At 38.5% G+C, this 26983-nt stretch overlaps 2 protein-coding genes across 4 annotated transcripts in view; one reads left to right on the top strand and one right to left on the bottom strand.

The window, feature by feature from the left end:
- Positions 1–8515, top strand: part of NID2 (nidogen 2) — an 80866-nt gene extending 72351 nt beyond the window's left edge. For 2 of the 3 annotated variants that reach the window (XM_049897982.1, XM_049897984.1), the window contains 5 exons: positions 2431–2560; positions 3272–3443; positions 4209–4366; positions 5541–5664; positions 7335–7764. In XM_049897982.1, the coding sequence (XP_049753939.1) occupies positions 2431–2560; positions 3272–3443; positions 4209–4366; positions 5541–5664; positions 7335–7518 (768 nt within the window). In that variant the 3' untranslated portion in view covers positions 7519–7764. The other variant, XM_049897983.1, reaches the window with a different exon arrangement.
- An 85-nt stretch (positions 8516–8600) lies between these two features.
- RTRAF (RNA transcription, translation and transport factor) lies at positions 8601–26674 on the bottom strand. Its single transcript, XM_049897985.1, has 8 exons — positions 26472–26674; positions 25146–25270; positions 20391–20490; positions 15542–15628; positions 14510–14598; positions 11677–11745; positions 9047–9095; positions 8601–8929 (listed from the first exon to the last, which is right to left on the bottom strand). Exons 1-8 carry the CDS (start codon positions 26530–26532, stop codon positions 8775–8777), a joined length of 735 nt encoding a protein of 244 aa, XP_049753942.1. The 5' UTR covers positions 26533–26674; the 3' UTR covers positions 8601–8774.
- Between the last annotated feature and the right edge of the window lie 309 nt (positions 26675–26983).

The raw sequence follows: 26983 nt of genomic DNA, 5'->3' as shown, positions 1-26983 counted from the left end.
TCTCCAGCTGGTTCACAGGGTTTCAGATACATGGAAAGGGAAGTCCAGGGTTGTCAAGATATGTAGGCAGGATGGTGATCCAAGGAAGAATTGACAGGATCTTAACCAAAGTCCCCAGCATTCTTCCCATGCCAGAGACATCAATTTCCATAGATGGTGGAAATCAAAACCGCAGAAACCGCCTTTCTGTGGTTTCTGTGATCAGTCGAAAAACCCCAAGTAGAAATCAATTAATCAAAAATCAGTTAACGATTGTTCCACTGTTGCAATCCTCTCTACTCCTGTTTTGGTTCTGTCTCTGTGATAGGGCCTCTTTCCTTACTTGCTCTGACTTTATAGAGGAAGGTTTGGGGAAAGCCAGGCTGGGAGAGGTCTGAGCTTTCCCTGAGGGACGGATGCTTGCTGCATCCTGAACCAGCAGCCTCCCTGTTGCCACCACACTTCGGAGAAACACTTCCTTTTTAGAATAAGGAAAAGAGAAGGGGGCTAGCCCAAAGGTATCCCATGGACGCTTACAGTGGATTATCCTCCAATTCTGTTTCCCAATTTCATGTACCAAACCAAACCAAACCTGTTGCCATCAATTCTGACTCATAGAGACCTTATAGAACAGAGTAGAACTGCCACATAGGGCTTCCAAGGAGCAGCTGGTAGATTTTAACTGCTGACCTTTTGGTTAGCACCCATGCTCTTATCCACTGCACCATCAGGGCTCCAACTTCATGCTCCAGGTATTTGCTAATCCACAAGAACAGCATAGTGTTCATGTTTGTAATTTACTTCTGTTAACAAACTAACTCCTTATCTGGTTCCAAAAAAGTTTATAAGCAGCCAGTGTTCAGAAAAAGATGTATTTTCTTAAGATTTGAGCCCCCCCCCCGCCCCCAGCAAACACTAGCATGTTATTTTGTAAAAACTTCTTTAGAAGAGTTAGAAAGTAAGAAATTGCTGTCACCTCAGGCTATCTATTATAGCCAAGTCAGATGGCTTAACTTCGTTTCTAAAAGGGCCCCTAATTGGGTGGGGTAGTGGCAGTGGAACTGACAAGAGAAATGGGATATGGGTTATAAGTACATGTTGGAGAAATTTAAACCGGGATGTTTTTCTTCCAAGAAATTTTGAACTCTTTAAATGGGTTAATGAATCCCATGATTCCCTGGGTTACGAGATACTCATATTGATGGACCTTCTTGCCTGAGACAACTGATTTAATAATCTTAATTTTCAAGTTAAATTGTAGTTTACCTGTGTCCCCCCCATATAAACTGCCCACTTTTCCACAGGAGTCAAATCCTGCTTTGTACAGTGTTTGTTGTGCTGACTAGTCTCCCAGGGACATAAATTGAGCCAGGCCCCAGGGGCTTTGTTAAGCAAGGAGGGAACTGGTATGACTTCAAGGACAGCGGGATTTCCTTTCAGTGTTGGCTCTGCACATCCGCTGGGCTGGAAAAGGAATGAAGCAGTTGTGGAAAGATCAGACTCAGCATTTTCACAAAGACTGTCATTTATTTAGAATTTCTCTGCAATAAGGAGGGGAGACCTCTAGCCAGAGGTTGGTTGGGAGACTGCCATTCCCCAGTTCCTTAACCCATCAAATTATAGCCTTTCTTTTACACAAGACTACAACCTAAGTTGTATAAGAGGCAGAAGTGGGGGTAAAGGTGATTGCACTTTGGGTGGGGAGAGCTCTCATCACACTTATGGGTGGGGAGAGTTGCTTTTGTTTGGGTATGTTGGCAAATTTTAGGAAGGCTCTTTCAAAAAAGTGCTGCTAACATTTGAAAGGGGTAAGTTTTCAGTCAGTAAAATATTAAAGGCTTATTTTGCCAAGGGAGCCCTGGTGGCACAGTGGTTAAGAGCTCGGCTGTTAACCAAAAGGTAGGCAGTTTGAATCCACCAGCCACTGCTTGGAAACCCTATGGGGTAGTTCTGCTCTGTCCTATAGAGTCGCTATGAGTTGCAAGGGCAACAGGTTTTATTTTGCTGAGACTTTTGTCCTTTAATCACTGAAGAGGGGCTTTTTTTTTTTTCATGTAGTCACTTTTGTTTTAACTGCCAACAGTAACAGCACTTACTGAGGTCTTATTGTATACTAATTACTCACCAGGGCACTTGACAAACATTTATCTTAATAATTTTTACAACCACCATATAAAACAGGTACTGTCATTACCCTCATTTTACATATGAAGAAATCAAAGTATAGAGAAGTTAAGTAAAGTCACACAGCTAATTAAGTGGCCACGCCTGGCTCTGAGCCCAGGAAGCCTGCCTCCGTAATCCACATGTCAAACACTCTGCTTGGCTGCCCATGAGACCATAGTGCAGGGTTGCTCACTGCAGCTGTGCATGAGCGAGGCAGCTGAGCATAAACCTGGAGGACATTCAAGGAGTCTTAATTCTGCCAATTCTACGTTTTGGTCCATGAAGGGCTCCATAGTTGTAGGAATTGACTATGACTGCCGGGAGAGAATGGTGTACTGGACAGATGTTGCTGGACGAACAATCAGCCGCGCCAGTCTGGAACCAGGAGCAGAGCCTGAGACGGTCATTAATACAGGTCAGCAGCTTCATGAAACAAATCTGTATTTCGTCTGATTCTACTAACTCGAAGTTACTTGCCTCTTTTATGCCAAAGTCTCACCTCTATTTTCATCCAAAAAAAAAGTTGCTGTCAAGTCAATTCTGACTCATGGTAACCCCGTGTGTCAGAGTAAAACTGTGCTCCGTAGGGTTTTCAGTGGCTGATTTTTCAGAAGCAGATTGCCAGGCTTTTCTTCTGAGGTAACTCTGGGTGGACTAGAACCTCCAAACTTTTGGTTAGAAGCTGAGCATGTTAACCTTTTGCACCACCCAGGGAAGTTAAGTTCTATACAAGTTACTTCATTGAGCTGTGTGAGACCAGCCCCTCAGTATGCAAAGATATTCATACATAAAGAATGAGGTGACAGAAGACCTTTGAGCTTCTCGAAAGAAAAGGCTTGAGGTAAGAATTCAGGGTGTGACAATAGTGTATGCTGACAGGTCCCAGCACTGTGGCTGCCTAGTGCCATCAGGCTGATAGGTCAGCTAGTCTAGAAGAAACTAGAGATGGCAGAAAAAATAACAAAATGATCTGTTTCTTTATTAACCTGGTTCTTGGCACTTAGGCACTCTCAGGGATTTTTTTTTTTTTTTTTTTTAAGGTATTTAAACATAGTAGATCTCTCTGCTTCACATTTACCCTTCATACCCTGCAAATGCTCCAGTCCTGCCTTTGTTTTATTTCCAGGTCTAATAAGCCCTGAGGGGCTTGCCATCGACCATTTCCGTAGAACCATGTACTGGACAGACAGTGGCCTGGATAAGATAGAGAGTTCCAAGCTGGATGGCTCTGAGCGCAGGGTCCTCTTCCACACAGAGCTGGTGAATCCCCGAGCCATCACTGTGGATCCAATCAGAGGGTCAGCTGACCTTTTCCTAATTCTTGTCTGTTATCTGTAGAATCCAGAGTTGAAGCCCTTGGATTTTAAATGCAGTATGGGGAGGGTCAGAAGAAGACAGTAAAAGTTCAAATTCATTAATTTAACAAAGATTTATTGGTATCTACTAGGTGCTTTTTCACTAGGTGCCAGGCACTGCTATAGGCAAAGACAGGGTCTATGTTTTCATGGAATTTTCATTCTATCAGGAGGTAGTAAGAGTAAATTAACAAACTAACAAGAAAAATATTAGTCTGTGATGTGACATGTAGAGAATTAAGATAGTGTCGTGAGTGACTGGGGCTACTTAGATCAGGCAAGGCCTCTCTGAGGAGACAACACTTAAACTGGAAGGGAAGTGGGTCTCTTTCAGCAACACATTTGAGAACCATAGTGTTGAAGCTACTTTACCTCTAAGGTTTACCTCCATTAGACAGCGAGAATAACTAGACACCCAATGCCAGAGACATCTGTTCTTTGGCACATGGGCCTCTTTACAGGGTAGTTCCCAACAGACATCTAATCGGCCTCAGAGCAAGTGAGTAAGGGCACCTGAGAGAGAAGACACAGTCTTTTTTGAAGCCTAATAATGGAAATGACATCCCATTACCTCTGCCACATTCTTTTAGCTAAAAGCAAGTCACTAAATCCAGCCCACCCTCAAGGGGATTCCTTAAGCATGTGGCGCTGCCTACCACAGGCTATACAGCTATTCTTTACAATCTTGGTTTTTTAATTTATTCACAGTAACTTGTACTGGACAGACTGGAATCGAGAAGCTCCTAAAATTGAAACGTCATCTTTAAATGGAGAAAACCGAAGAATTTTGGTGAATAAAGACATTGGGCTACCCAATGGTTTAACCTTTGACCCCTTCTCCAAACTGCTCTGCTGGGCAGATGCAGGTAATACTACAGATCAAATGCAAAGAGGTAACCTTCACTACAGTAGGTGCTAGCACCAGAACAGGTTTTATTACAAAACCAAATCCCACCACTCAGATCATTTGGCTGAAATTTATGACAACACAGCAGGTAATCTATTCCTTTGTTTGGTCTGTAAACTTTAAGAACATTTTGTAATTCTTATAAGGAACTTTGTAGGGTTTGGGGTGAGTTGAATTAGCCAGTTAAGTTTGAAAGCTAGTACTATGTCTAACTCATTTTTGTACAGCTCTGCCCTGTTAACAAGAGGTTATTCTTTTCTTTTTTGCTGGTGTTATAATTTTCTTACAAATATGTTACTTTACTATCAGTTACTATGCTGTTATGCAGACATTATTTGAAAAGTGATGTGGCAGGATGGCTTCCTTCGGTAATAAATTTGGGTGGCTTATAACCTAGTCATCTATTTCTATCATGTGCTTTTCATTCTTAGCAGAACTGAAAGGATATGTCTAGTTCTATACTAAAGAATATGAAAAAGTCTCTTCTTGAAGAATTTAGTCTAAATTAACATTTACACTTGTCTAAAACAAGTTAGTTTTTAAAAGCATTTGAAATTTAAATCAGGACTCTGAGATGTGGAACTTGTAAATTCTTGAATGTTGAGTTATTATAATTTTTTGAAAACTGCTTTGTTTACAGCGGCCAAACTACATTGAAAAATATGAGTAATGTTTCCATTTTTTTTTCCAACCTAGAATATTCTTTTAAAAATATTTAGATTTTGGTAAAAGGGCTGCCGTTAGCTACTATACATTGCTTACAAGGACAAGTATTTACATAGATGTTTATAATTTATGAGCTAAGAATTGATATATAAATTAGAAAAAATGCTTCTAATGGTTTGCTTTGGGAGAAACTTAGCCAGATTTCAGTAAATTCAGTCCTTTCTTCCAAAAACGAATTTGGAGTTTGAATTCTATTAAAAACTTGAATGCTACTGAACAAAACTATTTGGGGACTAAGTAATAGAACCGGAAATTTTAGTTGCTATTTTTTATGTCTGCAATAGAAGTAGAATACCCTGTTTCCTATTCTACCTATTTTCCTTAAGAAGCAATCTACCTGCAAAGGAGCTTCCCCCTCTACCCACCATGGCATAAAAGGCTCATTTTCCCTTTGCTGTTTTTAAAAGGAACCAAAAAACTGGAGTGTACACTACCTGATGGAACTGGACGGCGTGTCATTCAACACAACCTCAACTACCCCTTCAGCATTGTCAGCTATGCAGATCACTTCTACCACACTGACTGGAGGAGGTGAGCCCAACCCTCACACTTTTGACTGAAAAGGCAAACTGTTCTGGAGGACACACCAGATGTTCAACCAAAAGTCAATAAGTGACTTTCGTAATTAAGGCCTCTATTGAGGTTTTCATTTCATTCTCTTCATTAAGAGAGAGCATCCTTCAAGTATCACTTCTTTTAAAGTCATAGTTTTACTTCACACAGAAATTTCATAGTATTGGTCACATGTAGCTTAAAGTAATGAACAAAAATGGGATTAACCTAAATCTGTTCTTCAAGGAATAAAAAGACTACCCCCTTAAGTGGTACCATGAAGTATATCACACGGTTTAAGTTTTTTCAGTCTTTTTATGACATTGTGGTCATATTAGTTATCTGCCTGGAAAACTAAGGAATACTGTAATATAGACTAAGAGTTCTCAAATAAGGAACTGGGGAAATTAAAAAAAAAAAAAAACCTGGTGGTGGAAGCATCTGACCTCCTCTAACTTCAGAAGGTGGAAGGAAAATCAAAGTCAGTAGCCCAAGGCTGATTCCTAGGAGGCAGAGGTCAAACATACTTCCACCCTCCATCTTTTTCACTAATTTCTACACCAGCCATCCCTCCCACAGCACTCTCTACTTCTTTGCTGTTTTGATAATTCCTTACAATGGCCATACAAAACTCACAGACCATACTCACAGCTATGGGGTTTATTAGGGAAGTAAAAGGTTACAATTCAGGATACAATTCTTCGATCAGGACAGCCTCTTCTCAACCGTGACCACAAGCAGGCCTCTCTCTGGCCTTTGTTCCCTTGGCCTGGCCTCTGCCCTGCTCAGACAAATGTTATAAAGCTTTTTAGCTCTACCAATAAGTGCCTGGAGCAAGGCACTCCACCAGCAAGCCTCCTACTTGAAGGCGCTCAGCTTTCCCGCTCTATGGGCAGGGAGCCTTCTCTTGCCAGTCTCCTGGTTTTGCTGTCACCATTTCTCCACTGCTGTTTCTCTGGTGTTAAACAGCTGTCTCCTGGGTCTAGGACTGTCTCAGTATAGGGATCCCAGGTCTAAAGGACACACACTGCTCCCATCTCTTCTTTTTGATAGTAGTCAAATCTGCCTCTGCTCTGGAATTGGCTCTTTTAAGCTACACTGACCAATCCCCTCATTAGAGTTCCATATACCTTATTTGCACAGTTCCACCCCCACAAGTGTCATGCACCTTATTAGTAAGCTGTTTAATCCCCTTGGGGGGCCACAAGCACTTTATTTGCAGTCCCACCCAATCTTTTGGTGGGAGTTACAAGACCATGGCTAGAAAGGCCATAAAAAAGTGATCCATATGCAGCAAGTGTCGAAAACCACTGATTTCCGATCAATGGTTCTCAAACTTTAGTGTGCATCAGAATTACCCAGAAGACATGTAAAAATACAGACTACATGTGATTTCAGACTCAGCAGGACTGGGGTGGGGCCAAAGAATTAGCATTTCTAACAAATTCTCAGGTGATGCTGGTTCGGGGTTCACTTTGAGAACCACTGATTTAGACAAATTCTGTCTACATGAGTCAAAATTCCTTAGGCTAAATTAACTTTAAAAATGTACTTTAGACGGCTGGCAGAGATTTTCTGTATTAAAACTTTCTATCAAACCTCTTAAATTTGTTTAATGAGTTATAAATTCACTCTTCCTTTGCTACCAGGGATGGTGTTATATCAGTAAATAAAGACAGTGGCCAGTTTACAGATGAGTATCTCCCAGAGCAGCGATCACATCTCTATGGGATAACTGCAGTCTACCCCTACTGCCCAACAGGTAATGAACATTCTTCAGGGTGTTCCTTTGGGTTAGCAGGGAGGGGAAGGAATTTATCTGATTACCCTTGACCCAGACACTGGCTGCTGCTACTGGCATAACCAACACTGCCCTCTCTACCACCAGTGAGAGCCACCCTGAGCTTAAACAGTTAATGCAAACATGCTGGGGAGTCCAGATTGAAGACCTTAAGTCCACCTAACGACTATACACACATAATGGTCAGCATATTGGGATATTTTCCCTTTATAAGACTTGTTATTGCAACTCTGGGTTACGAAATACTCACCGACCCCACCCCCACGCCTCTACTCCCCCCTCACAGGAAGAAAGTAAAGGTACATTCGGAAGGAGGACCTGGAGTTTACGATCCGAATCTTGACCCTGACGTTTACTGCAAACACTACGAGGTGAAGAAAGTGAAAGAGGAATTGGCCATTAGAAGTTCCTGGATATAGAACAAGATGAACATTTTAAGTGCAAAAAGACTAAGTATTTTGTGAAAAGTTTATACCTCAGTCTTTACTACTGTATTTTTTAAAACAAATGTTGCTATTGCAAGTTTAAAAAATAACAAATTTTAATTGTTGCTTATTAAAGCAACTTTTCATAAACATTTATATCGTATTTAAAGGTCAAATTCATTCAACTGAGAACCGATTAGAGTATATTAAAACTCTAAACGACTTTTGCTATGGATTCTTCTTGGCCAAAAGATTAAAGTACATGTAATCAGTGTAAAAACACAATCCTAAATATCACAAGCCTTGATGTAGTTAGAGAAGGCTATACAGAATGGATGGGAAAGAACCAACTTATTTATAGTTTCCTAACAAAAAGTTCCAAGATTTTTTTTTTTTTTTACCTCTGCATCAATGCATTTCTATTTATATTAAAAGGTGCTGAAGTGATTAAATCTGTATTTTCTGATCCTGTGCCTCCGTAGAATTACCCACAGAAAATACTACATTTATAAATACCAAAGATGTAATAGTCCCAAGTTTTCTAGATCACGCCAATAAAATATTTTAAGTTTTCCTATGAGCTGAGGATCTGTATGTCTCTATGATGAAGTTGGGGGTTGACGTACCATCACAAAGGGGGAAGCAAATTAATCATAGCAACACATAGTCCATTAAAAAGGAAAAAAAAATCTACTTCCTAAACTTTATTAAAGAAAAAAAAAGCAGTGATGATAAATCTTTAGAACACAGTCAATTTTCTGGAATTCCTCCCTAGAAAATGTGACATTTGATTTCCAAACACATGCCGGAAGTGTACATAGTTGCCAATTATAAGTAGGTCAGAAGCTGAAATCCTAAAATGTTCATCTTCCAACTTTTCCCAGTCTGTGGTCTGTCTTTGGATCTGCAATAATTGCCTGAACAGCTACTATGGCTTCATTAATTTTTGTCTGTAGCTCTCTGAGCTCTTCTATATGCAGCAATCGCAGAATTTGAGCAGCTTCATTAAGAACTGCATCTGTTTTATAACAAAAGAACTGCATTAATAATTTATTTATAAATTTTTATTTAAGGTTATTTATTCCCAATAGTCAAAAGTCTATAAAAATAGTTGGAATTAAACAAAATCACTTACCTCCTGTGTCAAAACCAAGACTATGCTTGTCTAAAGCAACAGGCAAGCCCTTAAAAAAAAAAAAAAAAAAAAAGATAATATGAGACGATTTATACTTAAGAATAACATTCTCCTCTCATCTGAAACTGTGAGAAACAGCACACTATTCTTTTAACGCTTTTAGCTACAGTGGCAAGGGGACTGAGAATTCTTTGTTTAAATCTGCTTTGTAGTGAGTGGTTTTCCTCTTACAACCCACTAGGAAAGAATGGCCCTTAAACATACTAACAAGCGCCATAACCAATCTAGTCTTTCAGACTGGGCCTGTAAATCCCTTCTGCAGCAGTGCTTTGTCACTACCACTTTGGTAGGGAAGTTCAGCAGTGCTGCTGTTAGCCCATTTTGTAAGCAGTGTACAGGACAAATGGAATAGGACTACTTTTAGTATTATTTTCCCCAGGCAAGTTTATTTCTGAGCACATTGTCTTTACAAACTGGACAAAGCTATTTTAAAAAAAAATTTTTTTTTCCCAGTTAGCATGATGTTTACCAGATTACCTACGTATAATTTTATTTTCAATAGTTCATTTGAAATGGTCTAGGAAAATGAAACTAAGTCATCTAGAGCTAACTAGTCAGCACCTATACACAGACATACAGCAAAGACTGTGATTTTGTTGTTTGATGATGCCAACCTGTACAGACTTCACAGTAATTATCAAATAAGGACAAGCAGTCTTGACTTTCTGCTAATTATACAATATAAAGCCATTAAACCAAAACCAAACCAAACCCAGTGTCGTCGAGTTGATTCCAACTCATAGCGACCCTATAGGACAGAGTAGAACTGCTCCATAGTTTCCAAGGAGTGCCTGGCAGATTTGAACTGCTGACCCTTTGGTTAGCAGCAGTAGCACTTAACCACTATGCCACCAGGGTTTCCATAAAACCATTACTATTTAAAAAAAAACCCACTACCTATAATTTTAATGTTACATCTTCTAGGCTGTAACTAGTCAAATGCTTTAGTATTCTTGCCAAATCTATTAATGAAGATCTCATTAGATTTAAAGTGGCTGAAAAAAGGTATAAAATGAAGTAACAAATGTGTATGAAAATACAGTGAGTAAAATTAAAGAGTAGAATTTTAATGAGTGTCTTTTTAGTCATTCTAGTACCAGAGGCTCCAATTTTTCCTTGTCTGCCAAGAGACCACCAAGAAATAGCTATGCCTGAAAACTGCCACATATACCATAAATACCACTTATGAATGGTTATGAGAACACTAAACTGTAAGAACTCAAAAGTATTATTGTAGGCTGGTATCTTTTGAAATGGCTTGAAAATTAAATTTTATTTTGAAAACAAGAGCAAAGAGATTTAGCTAAGCCCTCATCTGTATCGCCTTCCAAACCTTCGCTAAATGAATGAGCGACCAAAACAATTTACTGTCTGTTCTACAATGTGGGTGAAATAACCTGATCTTTAACACAATTTCCAGTGCCCTGATCCATACATAATTAATAATCTGGTAAGACCCTTTAAAAGAAGACTAAGTACTTTTTCAGAGGCAAATGTATTACCCTGGTATTAAAAACCTTTTAAGGCTGCTGAGCCTGGCTAAGGAGTCAGAGAACAGAAGGCATTGTTTAGGGTGAGATGCGGGTGGGAGACAAAAAAAGAGTAATTAGAATCCAGAATGGCGGCTGTGCCAAGGCCCTCACTGCAGCATCTACACAGCAGGAGAGGGGCATTACCAGACACTTGCTGATGCTAAGCCCTGGGGACATTTTCTCTGCACTGTCCCACAGTCGATTAAACTATGGGGACACTTGGATTTCTGGTACTGTTAATCTAAAAATTCCTCCCCCACAAGTATTACTTTTTATCTAAGGGAAAGATAGCTGTGGTATACAGTGTATTCTCAGCTTACATAACAGGACTGAAGAATGATAATGCTTCAGTCATTTGCACCCTGAACCTTAGACCACTGTAGAACAGCCCTTTCTCCTCCTTCACCTGGGTTGATCTACGCTCACCCAGACCTCTGCACATGGACTTTTGCTCCCACCCACCATGGAAGAGCATAGTTCTCGAATCAGACTGCCTAAGCTCAACACTTATCAACTGGTGACCTCAGGCAAGTTACTTTCTTATAATCACTTATGCCTGGAAGTAGAAAGAATAAAATGAGAAGAGAATCAATTTCTCCAAAGAAAACAAAAGAGGGAGGATAGAATTTACGTTGAAAGAGAAGAAAATTTATTAGTAACAAGGTGTGTTTTCAGCAATGAGTCAAAATGACCCAGGAAGTTTTACAAGGGCAAATGCCTTCAAATAAACCTCAACTGGGCATGTGCCATGGTTTGTACTGGCAGACTGTGGAGCAGCAAAGGTATGAAGTGAGATAACAAATCCAAATGACCTCCGGCAACTAGATACATTCTGGAATTCCTGCCAAAATTTCAACTTGCTTAAGAACTAAATTCAATCCTATCGAAATAAGCTATCTTTTCTCTGAGCTGTTCTAACATAGAATGAATAATTTTAAACTGCAAAATTTAAGCTGTACCTGCAAAGCTTAAACCCATAGTAATACCAAAAGAAATGATTGTTAATAGTTAATTTGTAATTTATAAAAACATACATACCTCTTTTGTTTGATTTGCTTTAGCAACTGCATCCTGCGTCAGGCGCTCCTGAACCAAAATGCGAATTGCCTGTAACACCCAAAAATATTGTTTCTACTTTTTTAAAGACTGTTTAACTGTCATGTTTTTCTTATGAGTGAGGAGAATAAGGATGTCTAGTTTGATCAAGTTAGACCTACTTCATTAACAAACTGTCCAATAAATTAAAAAAAAATCTATTACATTAAGTTTTCACACTTTTAATATTTAGTAACAAAGAGATGCTCATGACAATTAGTGTTTTTGCATAGGTAATATAGATGCATCGTACAAAATACAATAAACATGGTAAAATACAGGAAACATGGTAAAAGGTAAGTCTCCTTCCCAATCCCCAGCCTTAGCCAACCAATCCCCCTCTTCAGAAGAACCATTACCAGATCCCTGTGTACCCTTAAAAGACCGACACTACAAGCATGCATGTACACATGCACGCACATCTTTACTACAAAGGAGAGCCTATCATACAAACTTATCTGTATCTTGCTTTTTTTCAATTAACTATAGTACAGTGTTTTCAGACCTTTCAAAGGATACTTAAAAAAAAAAATTATCATGGCATTTCATTATGGCAGACACACATGCATCCACACACACCCCAAGTTATGGGTTGATCTGTGTCTCCTGAAAAATACAGTCAAGTTCTAACCCCCAGTACCTGTGAAATGTGACCTCTTTTGGAAATAGCGTCTTTGCAGATATAGTAATTTATTAACATGAGGTCATGCTCAAGTTAGGTGGGTCCTAATCTGACGGGTATCCTTATAAGAAGGGGAAAAGAGAAACCCAAGGAGCCCACCATGTGAAGACAGAGGCAGAAATTGAAGTAATGCGGCTAAAAGCAACGGATCCCCGAGGACTGCTGGCCATCACCAGCAGCTAGGAGAGAAGCACGGAGCAGATTCTCCCTCAGAGCTCTCAGAAGGAACCAACACGGCCAACACCCAGGTTTCAACTTCTAGCCTCAAGAACTCTGAGAATAAATGTGTTGTTTTAAGCCACTCAGTTTCTGGCACTTTGTTACGGCAGACCTAGGAAACTAATACACCCCCAAAACAAGATATTTTTCAGGGAATTTAAATTAGCAGGATGACAATTACAACTCAAAAATAAGTGTGAAAACAAATATTTTTAAATAATATAAACAAACCAAATGCTATGTATTTGAAAAGAACCCTCAGACCAATCTTTAACAGTGGTAAATAATCTGCCTGTCAAACAGTTAAATATTCTCATTCTTATACTTGGCAAACCTAAGATGTTTTCTATGTTATCATGTATTTTTGAATGCCTCTTAAAATACCTCAAAGGACAAACACGCAGCTTGGATAGGAATTTTTATAAAGCTTTCATTGTAGCTGATTTATAGTTTTTCCCATTGGGTTTTCAAAGTCTAACAAAAGCACCCCAACTATGCTATGCATTGTCTGTGTCTCCTCTCACAGAGTATATGGTTAAAGCTGACGTGATCAGCTAGAACTGCTCCAAGGCAATTTACATAATAGTCTGAGTAAGGAACAAGCCTTTGAAAGAGCTAAATTTCACTAAAAATAATTTTTTTGTCTCTTGGCATCCGATCTGGGATCAAGAAAATCCAAGTTAATATTCAGATATAGCACAAGGAATTATAATAACCTTCTCTTGTTACAACTGCCATTTAATACATATAATTATAAGAAGTAAAATAAATTATGGCTTAAGCCCTTCTAGGTATCACCAAAAAAAAAAAAAAAATCCATCACCATTTAGTTGATTCAGACTCATAGCAGCCTTATAGGACACAGCAGAATTGCACCATAGGGTTTCCAGGGCTATAGATCTTTACCGAAGCAGACTATATCTTTCTCCCACAGAGCTGCAGGTGGGTTTGAACCGCTGACCTTTCGGTTATAGCCAACCACTTGATCGCTATGCCATCAGGGCTCCTTACATGCACAAAGTCAAGTCAAAAGCTCTTTAATCTTTCATAAAAGCAGTAATAATTTCTAAAATAATTTCCAAGTCTGGGATCTAACTCCTCCCACCTGCAAGCCCTACTGTACTTACACAATTACTAGATATAAATCTTCTGGAATATGATGAGTATATTTTCTCTCTCTCTGAAAAAGATAATAGAAGAGACCTCTTTCCGACTATTTAGCTCCTTGAAGTAAAGGTGAACTGAGTGGCCTAACTAAGATACAGGACTCAGAAGATGGAAACCTTTACTCAGAGCGGTATTAGGGCATATATTACCGATCAAATTTACCACTACTAATTTGACATTTTCTACTATCTTAATGAGCATAGACTATGAATCCTTAAAGAGACTGACTAAACAGAACTGGGGTAGTGGTGTAGGAAAAAAGAATGGATCACAGGGTCAGAGCGCCTAGATTAAACTCCTGGTGCTATCATTTTCTGTGTCACCCGGGACATCATCTATCCTCTTTATCTACATGTACACACACACACACGTTTTATGTATATTTAATATATATTTGCATATATAATTCGTTTTTATGTTAACATATAGATATTAGCACCTACCTCTACAATTATTAGGCAGATTAAATGAGATAATCTTTGCAAATGATTTAGCACAGTGGCAGATGCACAGTGTTTCAATCCTTGATATTAGTTATTATTATTAGACAATCTAAAAACAGATGAAGCCATTAAGTGTTTTATATCCCACATTTCTCTATTTTAGTCATTCAACCATTAATGTAAACACCAGAGTCAATTTTTAGAAAAATGAAGAAATTTTCCTACATGTACAGTTTCTGTCAAGAATGAAATATATGAAACTGACCTTCAGCATTACCAGGTAATCATCATGACGCTGAATCTGAAGAAGGTTAGCCAAAGCCATTACACCGGCCTTAAAATCAGGATTATTTACTATAAAATATTAAAAACAACAAACACACACAGAAAAAACTTGTAACTCTGCAAACTTACATAATTATAGCCATATATTTGTGAACGTACAAACTTACAAAAAACATTTTTAATTTCCCAGTAACAATGATAACAAATTTCTCATTTTTATAACTGCTGCAGGCAAGAGAAAAAAACATAAAGCAGCGTAGAGCATCAACACGGTGAGGTCAATAGTTTTCCTATTAACTTCATCAGTCAAACTGAACAATCAATAAATGACTAACTCACATTAGATTTGTCTTATAACTTTTTATGCAAGGCCCATTTATGCAGCACTTTTAATTAACATTTCTTCCCAAGGCTATTAATTTTAGTACATAGGTCCCTTTGATGGACGATTTTCTCAAAACCTTTTCTCTAAGCAGCAGCACTGGAGTGTCCAAGAAGTTGATTAATTCATAAGGATAACTTATAAATTAGAGGGCACAATAAATCAGGCAGTGGAAGAATATTTAACACAATTCATAATCTAAGTAATTGTAATCTTCGTATTTGTATAAAAGGGGAGAAACTGCTAAAAGGCAACTGGTCCTTAAAACAGTGAAAAATTTTATTACTTGTTTCATAGTGTCATCAGACCAAAGAAAATTATTTATACACCCAGGAAGGCAAGCAATCAGCATCATGATTAAACACAAATCAAAACCACCAAATTATTATAACCAAATCAAAAAATATGATTTTAACATTCAGATATTCAATTGTGGTGAGGAAGAAAGCGTACTGTGTAACTCAAGGTTAGAAGCACCACAGAGAATGAAACTTCAACACTAATGCTATCTTCGCAGAACGCTCTCGGTTTTACTGAAACCAAGTAAATCTAAACTTCATTCTAGGACGGAACAACGTTTACGGCACTGCGCACCGGTGATAAACTTGACACGTTAAGTTACAGACTTACCATCCAAGTTGATCAGCGGCTCCGCGTTTTTAGTTGCATTATCAGCATTTTTTGCATTATCGGGTACCGAGTCCTTGTATTTTTCAGCTGTAAAAACAGGTAAAAAATAAAATTTTTAGAATTGCAACTTAAGGTGCAATCAACAACAACAACAAAACTCCACTGCCATGGAGTCAATTTTGACTCACTGCAATCCTACAGGACGGGGTGGAACTGCCCCCTACGGATTCCGAGGCTGTAAATCTTTACGGAAACAGCGTGCCTGCCACGTCTTTCTTCCGCAGTACAATCAACACTGCTTCTTTACTGACTTTAAGCCAAACGGATTATAAGTACAAGGCAATGCATCCAATCAAAACATTTTTTTCTACTGAATATCTAACAGAAGACAATATGATTATAGTTTTTTGATTAAGATAAAATCGATTACTGGACTGCTCGACACAAATACACTTTCATTAACAATTCTAAAGGTAATACATTCCGAACATTATGTAAGTTTTAGGGGGAGAAATCTGAATCCATTGCTTCCCTAAAACTTGGTAAGGGTAGGAGAAAGAAAGGCAAGTATAGATTACATAAAATTAAAAAAAAAAAATCACTAAAACGTTTCTTCTAAAACCTTCATTTGAATGATATATATATATATATAATCTAAAAACCTTACTTTAAAAAAAAAAATCAATACTTCAAATACATCACCATGTACGAACTTAAAATTTATTTCAAGATTTGAAAATTCCAGAATTCCAAAGGTAGATTTTATTAGCTTCACTTGAAAAATACTTAAAAAGAACACACACACACAAATAATTGATAATAATTCACTAAACTCAATACCCAAAAAGTATCTTTGACTACAGTGCTTTTATTTTTACTAAAAAATCAAGGTGGAAAAATAAAAGCGCTAAAATTTAAGTCAGACAAGGTTCAGCTCAAACGGGCTTACACTGGCCAAATCTGGGACAACGTAAACATCAAAACACATGATGGCAAAAAAGGGTTATGATCCATTGAATAAAATAAGAATCCATGCATCCACACTGATTTAAATAAATAAACCAGAGAAGGAAAACCTGCTTATAGTAAAAGCCACGAAGAAATGGAGAAGGAATACAGGAACTAGAAAAACACCTTTTGACAATCATCATCATCATAATAACTGATTCAGGTAAAAAACATCAAATGGGTCCTAAAGCTAAGAGGAAAGTTTGACAAATGACAGCATATTGACATAGCCTCAAAATATTACTCCACAAGATCACATGGTCAAAGTTAACACGACAAGTAATGGGACAAGCCTGCATCACTTGCCTCCTATTACAGTGCACTTAACATCACTTCTGTGTTCTTCCTAACAAAAGTACAAACCCTGAATCTAATCACTTAGAAGCATCAGACAAACCCAAATTGAGGGACATTATACAAAATAAATATCAGTGTAACAACATACAAAGAGTGAGAAGCTTTTCACATTATAGAAGACTAAATAGATGCAACAATTGAATACAATGTGTGATTCTGGATTTTCCCTATAAAAAAATTATTGAGATAATTGATGAAATACGAACATTGTCTACAGGTGACAGTAGCACATCAATGTTAATTTCCTGATGACTGTGATATGGTTATATAAGACGATGTTGTTTTTAGGAAATGTAATCTGAAATATTTAACAGTTAAAGGGAATCATTTACAATTTACTATCAAGGATTCAGAAAAAAAAATTGTGCGTGTGTGTCTGTGTGGGAGGAAAAAAGAAGGATGAAGCAAATGAAATAAAGTTTTAACCCTTGGGGAATCTGAGTATATGAAAATTCTAGTATTTTTGCAACTTTTCTGTAAGTCTGAAATGATGTCAAAAAAGTTAAAGGAAAAAAAATGTAACTCAGGTTTTAATCACCTTAACTGACAAACTGATATAAGGCTTAAAAAAAGAAAAAGTTAAGGCACTGTCATGGATTGAACTGTGTCCCCCCAAATGATGTGTTGTAAATCCTAATCCCTATACTTGTAGTAGAAATCCCATCTGGGAATGGTTTTCTTGTTATGTTAGTGAGGCCATATCAGTGTAGGGTGTGCCTTAAACCAATCACCCAGAGACATAAAAATGAGCAGATAGGCACAGAGAAGCAGACAGAGATGGGGGAAGATGGAAGCCAAGCCACACGAAGACCGCTGCAGAAAAGAGGCGGAAAAGAGACAAGGACCTTCCTCCGGAGCCAACAGTGAGAGAAAGCCTTCTGTTAGAGCCAGAACCCTGAACGTGGACTTCTATCTAGCCTCCTAAACTGTGAGAAAATAAATTTGTTTGTTAAAGCCACCTACTTGCGGTATGTGTTATAGCACCACTAGATAACTGCGACAGGAACAAATAATAAAAATTCACAATACTTTCATTGAATAAGAATAACATTTTAAAATGAGTATTTAAAGTCAAGAAAAATGCAACATATTAATGGAAAACCACAACAGAACATGAGCACCTTCTACTGGTAAGGGACAGTATTACTACTTTAACTTTTTTTTTTTTTTTTAAATGAAATAGTCATTGTTATTAGAAGTCTGAATTTTTAGATTAAACAAAATTGTGCTTTCTAGACTTTTAATATACTTCTGAGGCCATTTACCTTTTAACTACATGTTTTCTTTTTCAATATCAAAAATTTACTATGTATCAGACACAAACTAGCTTCTCAGTATCTTTTATTTATTAAAAAGACCATACTATTACTGAGAAATGTATTTAGAGTTACAGTCAACTGCAGGGATATGCAATCATACAGCACCTGCCATTCTCTGTACCTGAATGACCTGAGTTGAAAGAATTAAAAAACAGAGGACAAATGGAATATAATAAACAAGTGTAAAACAGAAATTGCAATAATGACTACCAATTTGTCTGGGAATAGTTGAAAAATACTTTTGATAAACTAGGGAATATATTAAAAAAAAAAAAATTACTGCAAATTAATTCACACAGATAAAAAGCACTTGGAAAAAGGTCCTGAAAATCAAGTAATACTACCAGTGGCACAAGGCTTGTAAGTTATTTTCTAAAGAAATGCAAAAGCATTTTCTTTTTAAATTAAAATGGAAAGTAAAGTTTCAAATTAGAGGTTTTCTTCAGATTGCTACGAAAAGATGGCTGAACTTAAAGTCTAAGGCACGAGCAAAATCTGGCTGATCCTCCAAGTCGGCATATGTACACACTCACATATTGCACTGGCCAAGTATTTACTGAGGTTGATAAGCATCTACCATGTGCAAGGACATATGCTGGGTGCTCTGGCAGACAGAATAATGGCTCCCCCAAAGATGCCTATGTCTCAGTCTCTAGAACCTGTGAACGTATTCATTGCTTAACACAGCAAAAACAGACTTGCAGATGTGATTGAGAACCTGCAATGAGAAGATTATACTGGATTATACAAATGGACCCAAAGTCATCACAAGGCCTTTATAAGAGGGAGGGAGGAGGACCAGAGTCAGAGCAGGAAATATGACGACAGAAGCAGAGTCAGAGAGGGACTGGAAGGTCATAGGCTGCTAGCTTTGAAGATGGAGGAAGGGACCATGAGCCAAGGAATGCAGGCGGCTTCTAGAACTGGAAAAGCTCAGGAAACAGATTGTCCATTAAAGCCTCCAACAGGAACCAGCCCTGCCAAAACCCTGACCCCCAGAACTGTAAGAAAGAAATTTGTGTTGTTTTAAGTCATTAAAAAAAAAAAAAAACCCACTGCCGTCGAGTCGATTCCGACTCATAGCGACCCTATAAGACAGAGTACAACTGCCCCGTAGAGTTTCCAAGGAGCGCCTGGCGGATAAGGGTAATTTGTTGCAGCAGCAATAGAAAACTAATACAGGAACCATACAAGAAAGCAATGTGAAAATCAGCTTAAATTTAGTGGGGTCAATAAGACATGTAAAAAATAGAAAGTGGTGAATGACTTAAAAGGCACCGAGTAAAAGCTATGCAAATTCAGAAAGATTACTGCAGCTAGGTGGCATTTGAGCCTGGATCTTAAAAGGAGGGGAAGGATTTAGATTTATAGAGATATACTAAAATGGCATATTAGCCAAGGGAAAAATGTGAACAAAGAAAGTGAAGGGAGAAAAAAAAGAATGTAAACAGGAAATGGATATTTGTTTGGCGGGATGTCAAGTGTGTAAACACTGGTTGGACACCGGTCATCGAAAGCCTTGAATACCAGGATAAGGAGCTTGGGGTTGCTACTGTAGAAAACTGAAAGCCAATGATGTTTAGGAGACTAGTTTGGAAGATATTAAAATAACCTCAGCAGAAAGTGGTAAGAGCCTGAAGGAGGGTTATGGCAGTGGTAACGGAGAAGATAGGATTTTACAGGTAACTGTGAAATTACCTGTCGCTCCCAACATAAAGAAATCCTATCAATTCTGGGACACTAACAACAATTTCTAAACATGAAAGGCTAAGGAGCAGACTGTGCAAGGTGGCAAATACACCAAAGTAAGTCACTTTGTGAGACGACAACATTTTCAAATTCTAGAAGAAAAATCCAAATAGCAATGAAAGACAGCATAAAGTATTTTTAATTTTTTGTGATAATAAAGAGACTCTAGTTTTAGAAAATTCTTTCGTAGCCAATTTAGGAGTTGGGGGGGGACTGGATGCAGAAGAAACGTTACAAATAAAATGTAAATTTCTAAATAGATGCTGAAAGGGGGTGTGAGGAAGTATAAATCTTATATGAACAAAAGGTAAAGCAATATAAGACAAAAACACAAACTAGTAAGTTCCTTAAATCTTTATACTGTCTTTCCAACCTTTCTTCTATCTCTAAAAACACATATTCCACACAAAACATACCATTATCTCCATATTCGAGTCTAACAGCTAACCCAAGAAGCCAGTCAATTGCTTCTTGTCGATCTTGAATCTTGAAAGGACAGTTAACATCTCTGAGATACTGTGAGGGAAAAAAAGGCAGTTTCATTATTACCATAAAATAAGAACCAAGAAAATGAGAGTTGAAAGAGACCTTTGTTCAGATCCCCTCATTTAAGACCTCTTGGTCTAGGAGTCGGAATCAACTCGATGGCAATGGGTTTGGTTTTTTTAGGTTTGGTCTACATCTGACCTCCCCATGATTTTAGAGTTTGTCAACAACAGCCATTAGTAAGTAATAATCAACTATAATCAACTCGTTTTCCCATTTTTTAGAAATCAGACACATATAACTGCCAATTAAAACTTCATTTATATTACCCAACTTTTGATGCATTACATAACTTAAAGGAAACATTTAAGTTGGACCATCTTATTGAGAAAAAATAAAATTTCCACCATGCTTTTTGAAATTTTACCTTTACAAATGCCAGGTAAGACATCACTGATCTAGAACATGCTCATTTTACAGATGAAGAAACTGAGGCCTAGAGAGGATGACACTTGCCAACAGTCATACACGTTAGATCTGGGACTGGAATCGAAGATTTCTGATTCCAGGTCCCAGTACACACACAGCAATTAAATAAAAAGGACAACTAAAAAAGGAGGACATACAGATAAATCAATTATTATGTAAACCTTAGCTTTCATGTTATGAAAAGGCCACTGAATAAAGTAAGCCATGTAATATCCATGTAAGGTCTAACCAAGGAATGTAAATAAGTGTCAGCAGCTGTATATTCAAACGAGTGTTGTCCTTCAAATGAGTCACTTGGGACCTTAAAATCTAACTCCAGCAATGACACTCTTTACTCAAAACTTCTGGAGTCCCGTTTTGGAAAGCCTATTAGGAATAATAAATCAGCACTTTTTAGCCATAACTCATTTTCTAATAAAAAATGTTATCCACCTACTAAGAAACAAACCTCAGTCCTAAGATTTAGTCATGATTAAAAGAGCAAATATACCCTCAAAATATACAAACTGTCCATACTAAGATATTCAAAAGTTGTGGCCTAGGATCTAAAAGTAATTTCAAAAGAGAAGTTCCAAGTATGCCTTAAGAAAGGACCTCATCATTCCAAAGAGGCCAACTTTTAGTATAACATCTGCTTGGATGTATAAGTTCCAGTATATTTATCTTTAAGTTACATTACTTTACTATCACTTCTGGGTACTCTGCTTCGGTTTTCTATACTCATCAAATACTCTTCTATATGTAGAAATGTGTACAATCTTGTACACGTGAATGGGCCATAAGTAAGACATGACCAACAAATATAAAATTTTAACAATATATTTCTAAGTCTTAAAAAGTCCATTTAAAATTTCAAAAAATACTTTCTAAGAGCAAAGGAGTAACAAGACCCATACCTCACACCATGCACAAAAACTAACTCAAAATGGAACAAAGACCTAAATATAAAATCTAAACTGATAAAGATCATGGAAGAAAAAATAGGGACAACACTAGAAGCCCAAATACATGGCATAAACAGTATATAAAACATTACTAACAATGCACAAGCACCAGAAGAGAAACTAAGTAACTGGTAGCTCCTAAAAATCAAACACCTGTGCTCATCCAAAGACTTCACCAAAAGAGCAATGATTACCTACAAACTGGGAAATCATTTTTAGCTACGACAATCCTGATCAGTGTCTGATCTCTAAAATCTACATGATACTGCAAAACCTCAACAACAAAAAGACAACCCAATTAAAAAACGGGCAAAGGATATGAACAGGCTACTTTACCAAAGGCGACATTCAGGCGGCCAACAGATAACATGAGGAAATGCTCATGATCATTAGCCATTAGAGAAATGCAAATCAAAACTACAATGAGATACCATCTCACGCCAACAAGACTGGCATTAATCCAAAAAACACAAAATAAATGTTGGAGAGGTTGTAGAGAAACTGCTGGTGGGAATGTAAAATACACTGCCGGTGGGAATGTAAAATGGTACAACCACTTTGGAAATCGATTTGGTGCTTCCTTAAAAAGCTAGAAATAGAAATACCATGCGACCCAGCAATCCCACTCCTTGAAATATATCCTAGAGAAATAAGAGCTGTCAAACAGATATATGCCCACCCATGTTCACTGCAGCTGTTTACAACTGCAAAAAGATGGAAGCAACCAAGGTGACCATCAACAGATGAATGGATAAATTATGGTATATCCACACCATGAAATACTACGCAATGATAAACAACAACGATGAATCTGTGAAACATCTCATGGAAGAATCTGGAGGGCATTATGCTGAGTGAAATTAGTCAGCTACAAAAGGACAAATATTGTATGAGACCACTATTATAAGAACTCAAGAAATAGTTTAAATACAGAAAGTCTGCTTTGATAGTTACAAGGGTGGGGAGAAAGGGAGAGGGGTATTCACTAATCAGATAGTAGACAAGAACTATTTTAGGTGAAGGGAAAGGCAACACACAATACAGGAGAGGTCAGCACAACTAGACTAAACCAAAAGCAAAGAAGTTTCCTGAATACAACCAAACACTCTGAGGGACAGAGTAGCTGGGAAGGAGGAGACATCTAGGTCAACTGACATAAGAAAGTGTAGTAAGAAAACGTTCTGGATTCTACTTTGGTGAGTGGCGTCTGGGGTCTTAAAAGCTAGCAAGTGGCCATCTAAGATGCATCAATTGGTCTCCCACCTGGAGCAAAGGAGAATGAAGAACACCAAAGACACAAAGGAATTATGAGCCCAAGAGACAGAAAGAGCCACATAAACCAAAGACTCCATCAGCCCGAGACCGGAAGGACTAGACGATGCCTGGCTACAACTGGTAACTGCCCTGACAGGGAACACAACAGAGAATCCCTGCTGGAGTAGGAGAACAGCAGGATACAGACCTCATATTCTTGTAAAAAAACCAGACTTAATGGTCTGACTGAGATTAGAACGACCCCGGAGGTCATGGTCCCTGGACCTTGTGTTAGTCCAAGACTGGAACTATTCCCAAAGCCAAATATTCAGATAGAGATTGGACTGGACTATAAGAAGACAGAATATGACACTGGTGAGGAGTGAGTTTCTTGGCTCAAGTGGACACATGAGACTATGGGGGCAGCTCCTGTCTGGAAGCGAGATGAGAAGGAAGAGGGGGACAGGAGCTGGCTGAATGGATACGGGGAATACACGGTAGAGAGGAGGAATATACTGTCTCACTAAGGGGAGAGCAACTAGGAGTACATAGCAAGGTGTATATAAGTTTTCATATGAGAGACTGACTTGATTTGTAAACTTTCACTTAAACCACAATTAAAAAAAAAAAAGAGCAAAGGAAAACAACTCAGTAGGAGTCCTTGGGTGGTGCAGTCATGTGTGAGGCGGGTAACTGAAAGGTTGGAGGTGCCTTGCAAGATAGGTTTGGTGATCTACTTCTGAAAAATCAGTCATTGAAAACCCTGTAGAGCACAGTTTTCCTCTTACACATATGGAGTCCTCATGAGTTGGAATCTACTCCTCAGTAACTTTTTTTTTTTTTTTAATATCAGTAGAGGCAGTGGTAATAATATGGGTGGTGCTATGGATGGGCCCCCTCTGTGAACACTTTAGGTGAATCATTAATTAACAATGCCCCCTAAACCCATCACCCTTGAGTCAACTTTGACTCACGGTAACCCCGTATATTACGTAGTAGAAATGGTTCACTGGGTTTTGTTGGCTATAAACTTTAAGAAAGCACATCACAAGGCCTTTCTTCTACAATACCCCTGGGTGGGTTCAAACCACCAACCTTTATGTTAGCAGTGAAGCACAAACTGTCTGTACCACCTAGGGACGTTAACAACACCCAACACCTCTGTAAGTACCATTGTTATCCCTATTTATTGATGAGAAAATTGAAACATAGAGGTTAATAAATTTGCTCAAGTTTGTAGAAGCTAGCAGGCAAGTTATATAATGCCCTAATTCACGCAGTCATTGATTCAAAGGATAATGTTACATACCTCATCACTTTGCCCTATAAAATGAAAAGTTCAGCTGGTTTTCATGGTATTTTGAAGGAAAAATGTCTTATTCATCCAAGTAATATAGCTGATGAAAATGTTTAATGTAAGTGGTGACATTCTAAAATGTAATTTTTATAATTTGAAAACCATTCTTTTTTCTATGAAAATATTACGAAAATTAGACCAAGTCAATGGGTGCATTATTCTAGCAACAAAAATATGCGATACAGAATTTTAGATTAATTCTATTGTACAAGCAAGGGACACCTGTGCACGTCAAATATAACCATAACACAACAGTCTTAATTTTTAAGCATGTTAATAATGACTTCTATTGATATAACAGCAGTAATAAAAGTGTATTATTGTAATATTTTTAGTCTACTGTAAAGAACCTAATTTCGGCCATGTAATTAAAGGGAGATTAATCACCATTTATAGAATATCACTGTTTTTTTAAAGAAATCTCACAATGTTTTCAGAGAAAACTATTTCAAGCTTCGCAGAGATTACATAATTTGCTCTAAATCAAAATAAACAACAATAAGAAAAAAGTTAAACCCCTGAAATCCAGGTTTTCAAACAATGATTGTCATTATTTAAAAAAGAAAAATTTTAAGCTTGTCTGTCTTCATATAATCCTTAAAGAAGTTATCTGTACTTTTACTTTGCTTTCTCGTAATTACCTTTTCAAAGAACTTGGGCCAATCGCTGCTGTGGATGTTTCTTAAATTTCCTCTGTCTTCAATCTTGTAGTGTCTGATTTTCTGGTCTTCGAGCCAAACAATAAAATTTCTAAACTCTGTTTCATCTGCAACAAAAAAATCACCAAAAATCACTATAAGTAATAGGTAGAAAACTTACTTCACAGGTAAAGGGTCTTGTGGGAAATTAACCCCGACATAAAAAGTTAATTGAGACAACATAAGTACTACGTTATGGGTACATTAAGTGCATATACGACAAAGTATTCTCTTGTGGTAGGTAAAACACCCATTTTACCAAAGAGAAAACTAAGGTTCAAAGATGCAAATCCAGATCTAAGTGCTACTGTCATAGGCTCCTTTTGTTAAGTAAAAGGCAAAAAAAAAAAAAAAAAAAGAAAGAAGCCCAAAATTCTATAAATTGATATGCTTCTATGTATCAACACAACACTGATAATATTTCTCTTGTAAATTATTTTCAAACTGTGAGTCAAATTCAAGCTCCCATTATGAAGTCTTGAACTATACACTGGTCTGGTATCACAGGTTGTACTTGATAAAAGATACTCACTTTCAAACGTATTAGTCTACCCCAGGCCAAGCACTATGGGAGGAAATGAGTGGAAGGGGGTAGTAAAGTAATATTGGGTAGTAGTGTTACTACTTCTAAAGTTTTTAATGCAGTAAAGCCTCCAATACTTTTGTATTTACAATTCAGCTGCCCGGCTCATCGGCTACTAACTTTTTTCCACGATGCCTACACAATTGGCACGTTGCTATACACGTCTATTCTTCCACTGTTGGTACTGGACTTCATTTGCACTCTCTGGATGTCTTAACTGCTTCATGGGCTCTGACTGCCCCCCGACCCCCACCCCTTAGCTCCTGGCGGGCGGTGAACTTGTCTTCAAGTTACTTAGCACCTTCCTCAACATCCGGCACTGTGCGGGCCCACACCAGGTACTCAAGGTACCGTCCATTTAATTGTCCGGGGGATGAAGGAGCTGAAGAGTTAAGTTATAAAACGAAAGCCTTCGTTTTTGTGAGCTGAGGAGACGGGGCACGGGTGCTTGGAGTTAACCAAGTAGAAAAAGTGGCGAGGCCGACAGGGAAGTGGGTGCTGGGGCTCCGAAGCCAAGGGTGTGGGGAGGTGCGGGGGAAAACCGCGGTGCGTGGTGGCCTGGGGGAAAGGGGCCGCCCGGAGGCCCACGAGGGAAACAAGGCCGCGGAGGGTCCCAGATGGGGAAGAGGTGGGTGTTGAGAGAGGAGCCGCCGGGGTCAGAGACGTGCGCGGGGCCGCCACCTCACCTTTGCAGTTGAAGCCGGCAGGGTTGTGGTAGTCGAGGGCCGTCAGCTTGCGTCGGAACATGGCCCCGGCTTCTCGCTCTGGTCCCCCGGGCTTCTGCCGGGAGAGGAGTGGCAAGGAGAGCGAGCGGCGCAGGCACCCACGACGCCGCGAAAGGGTGGGCCGGCGCCGCGACGCTCCAGAAGGACTGCGGCCTTCGCCACTCGCGGCTTAGGAACGGCGGCCGCCGGCGAACGCCCACCAATCGCGGCTCCGCATGGGGAGGCGGGGCCAGCGTCGGGGCACGTCGACGCGCAAATAAACTTTATTGTCAGCTCCCTAGCTGAACAATAGGTAGAAAGCAACCGAGAAGCAAGTTTCCTCGTGTTCTCCTCACCTTCTTGATACAGCATGTAGAAAATAGTATTATGTGAGATTCTGCTATTGGCCATACCATACTGTTCAGAATTTTGAGTATATTCATTCATACATTGTGCTCCTTCTGCATAATAGGTGCTCCTTTAAAAAAAAAAAA

Source organism: Elephas maximus, chromosome 10, assembly GCF_024166365.1.
Source record: "Elephas maximus indicus isolate mEleMax1 chromosome 10, mEleMax1 primary haplotype, whole genome shotgun sequence".
NCBI classification, from domain to species: Eukaryota; Metazoa; Chordata; class Mammalia; order Proboscidea; family Elephantidae; genus Elephas; species Elephas maximus.
Note: the sequence above shows the minus strand (reverse complement) of the source record. Positions and strands in the feature narration are given on the sequence as shown.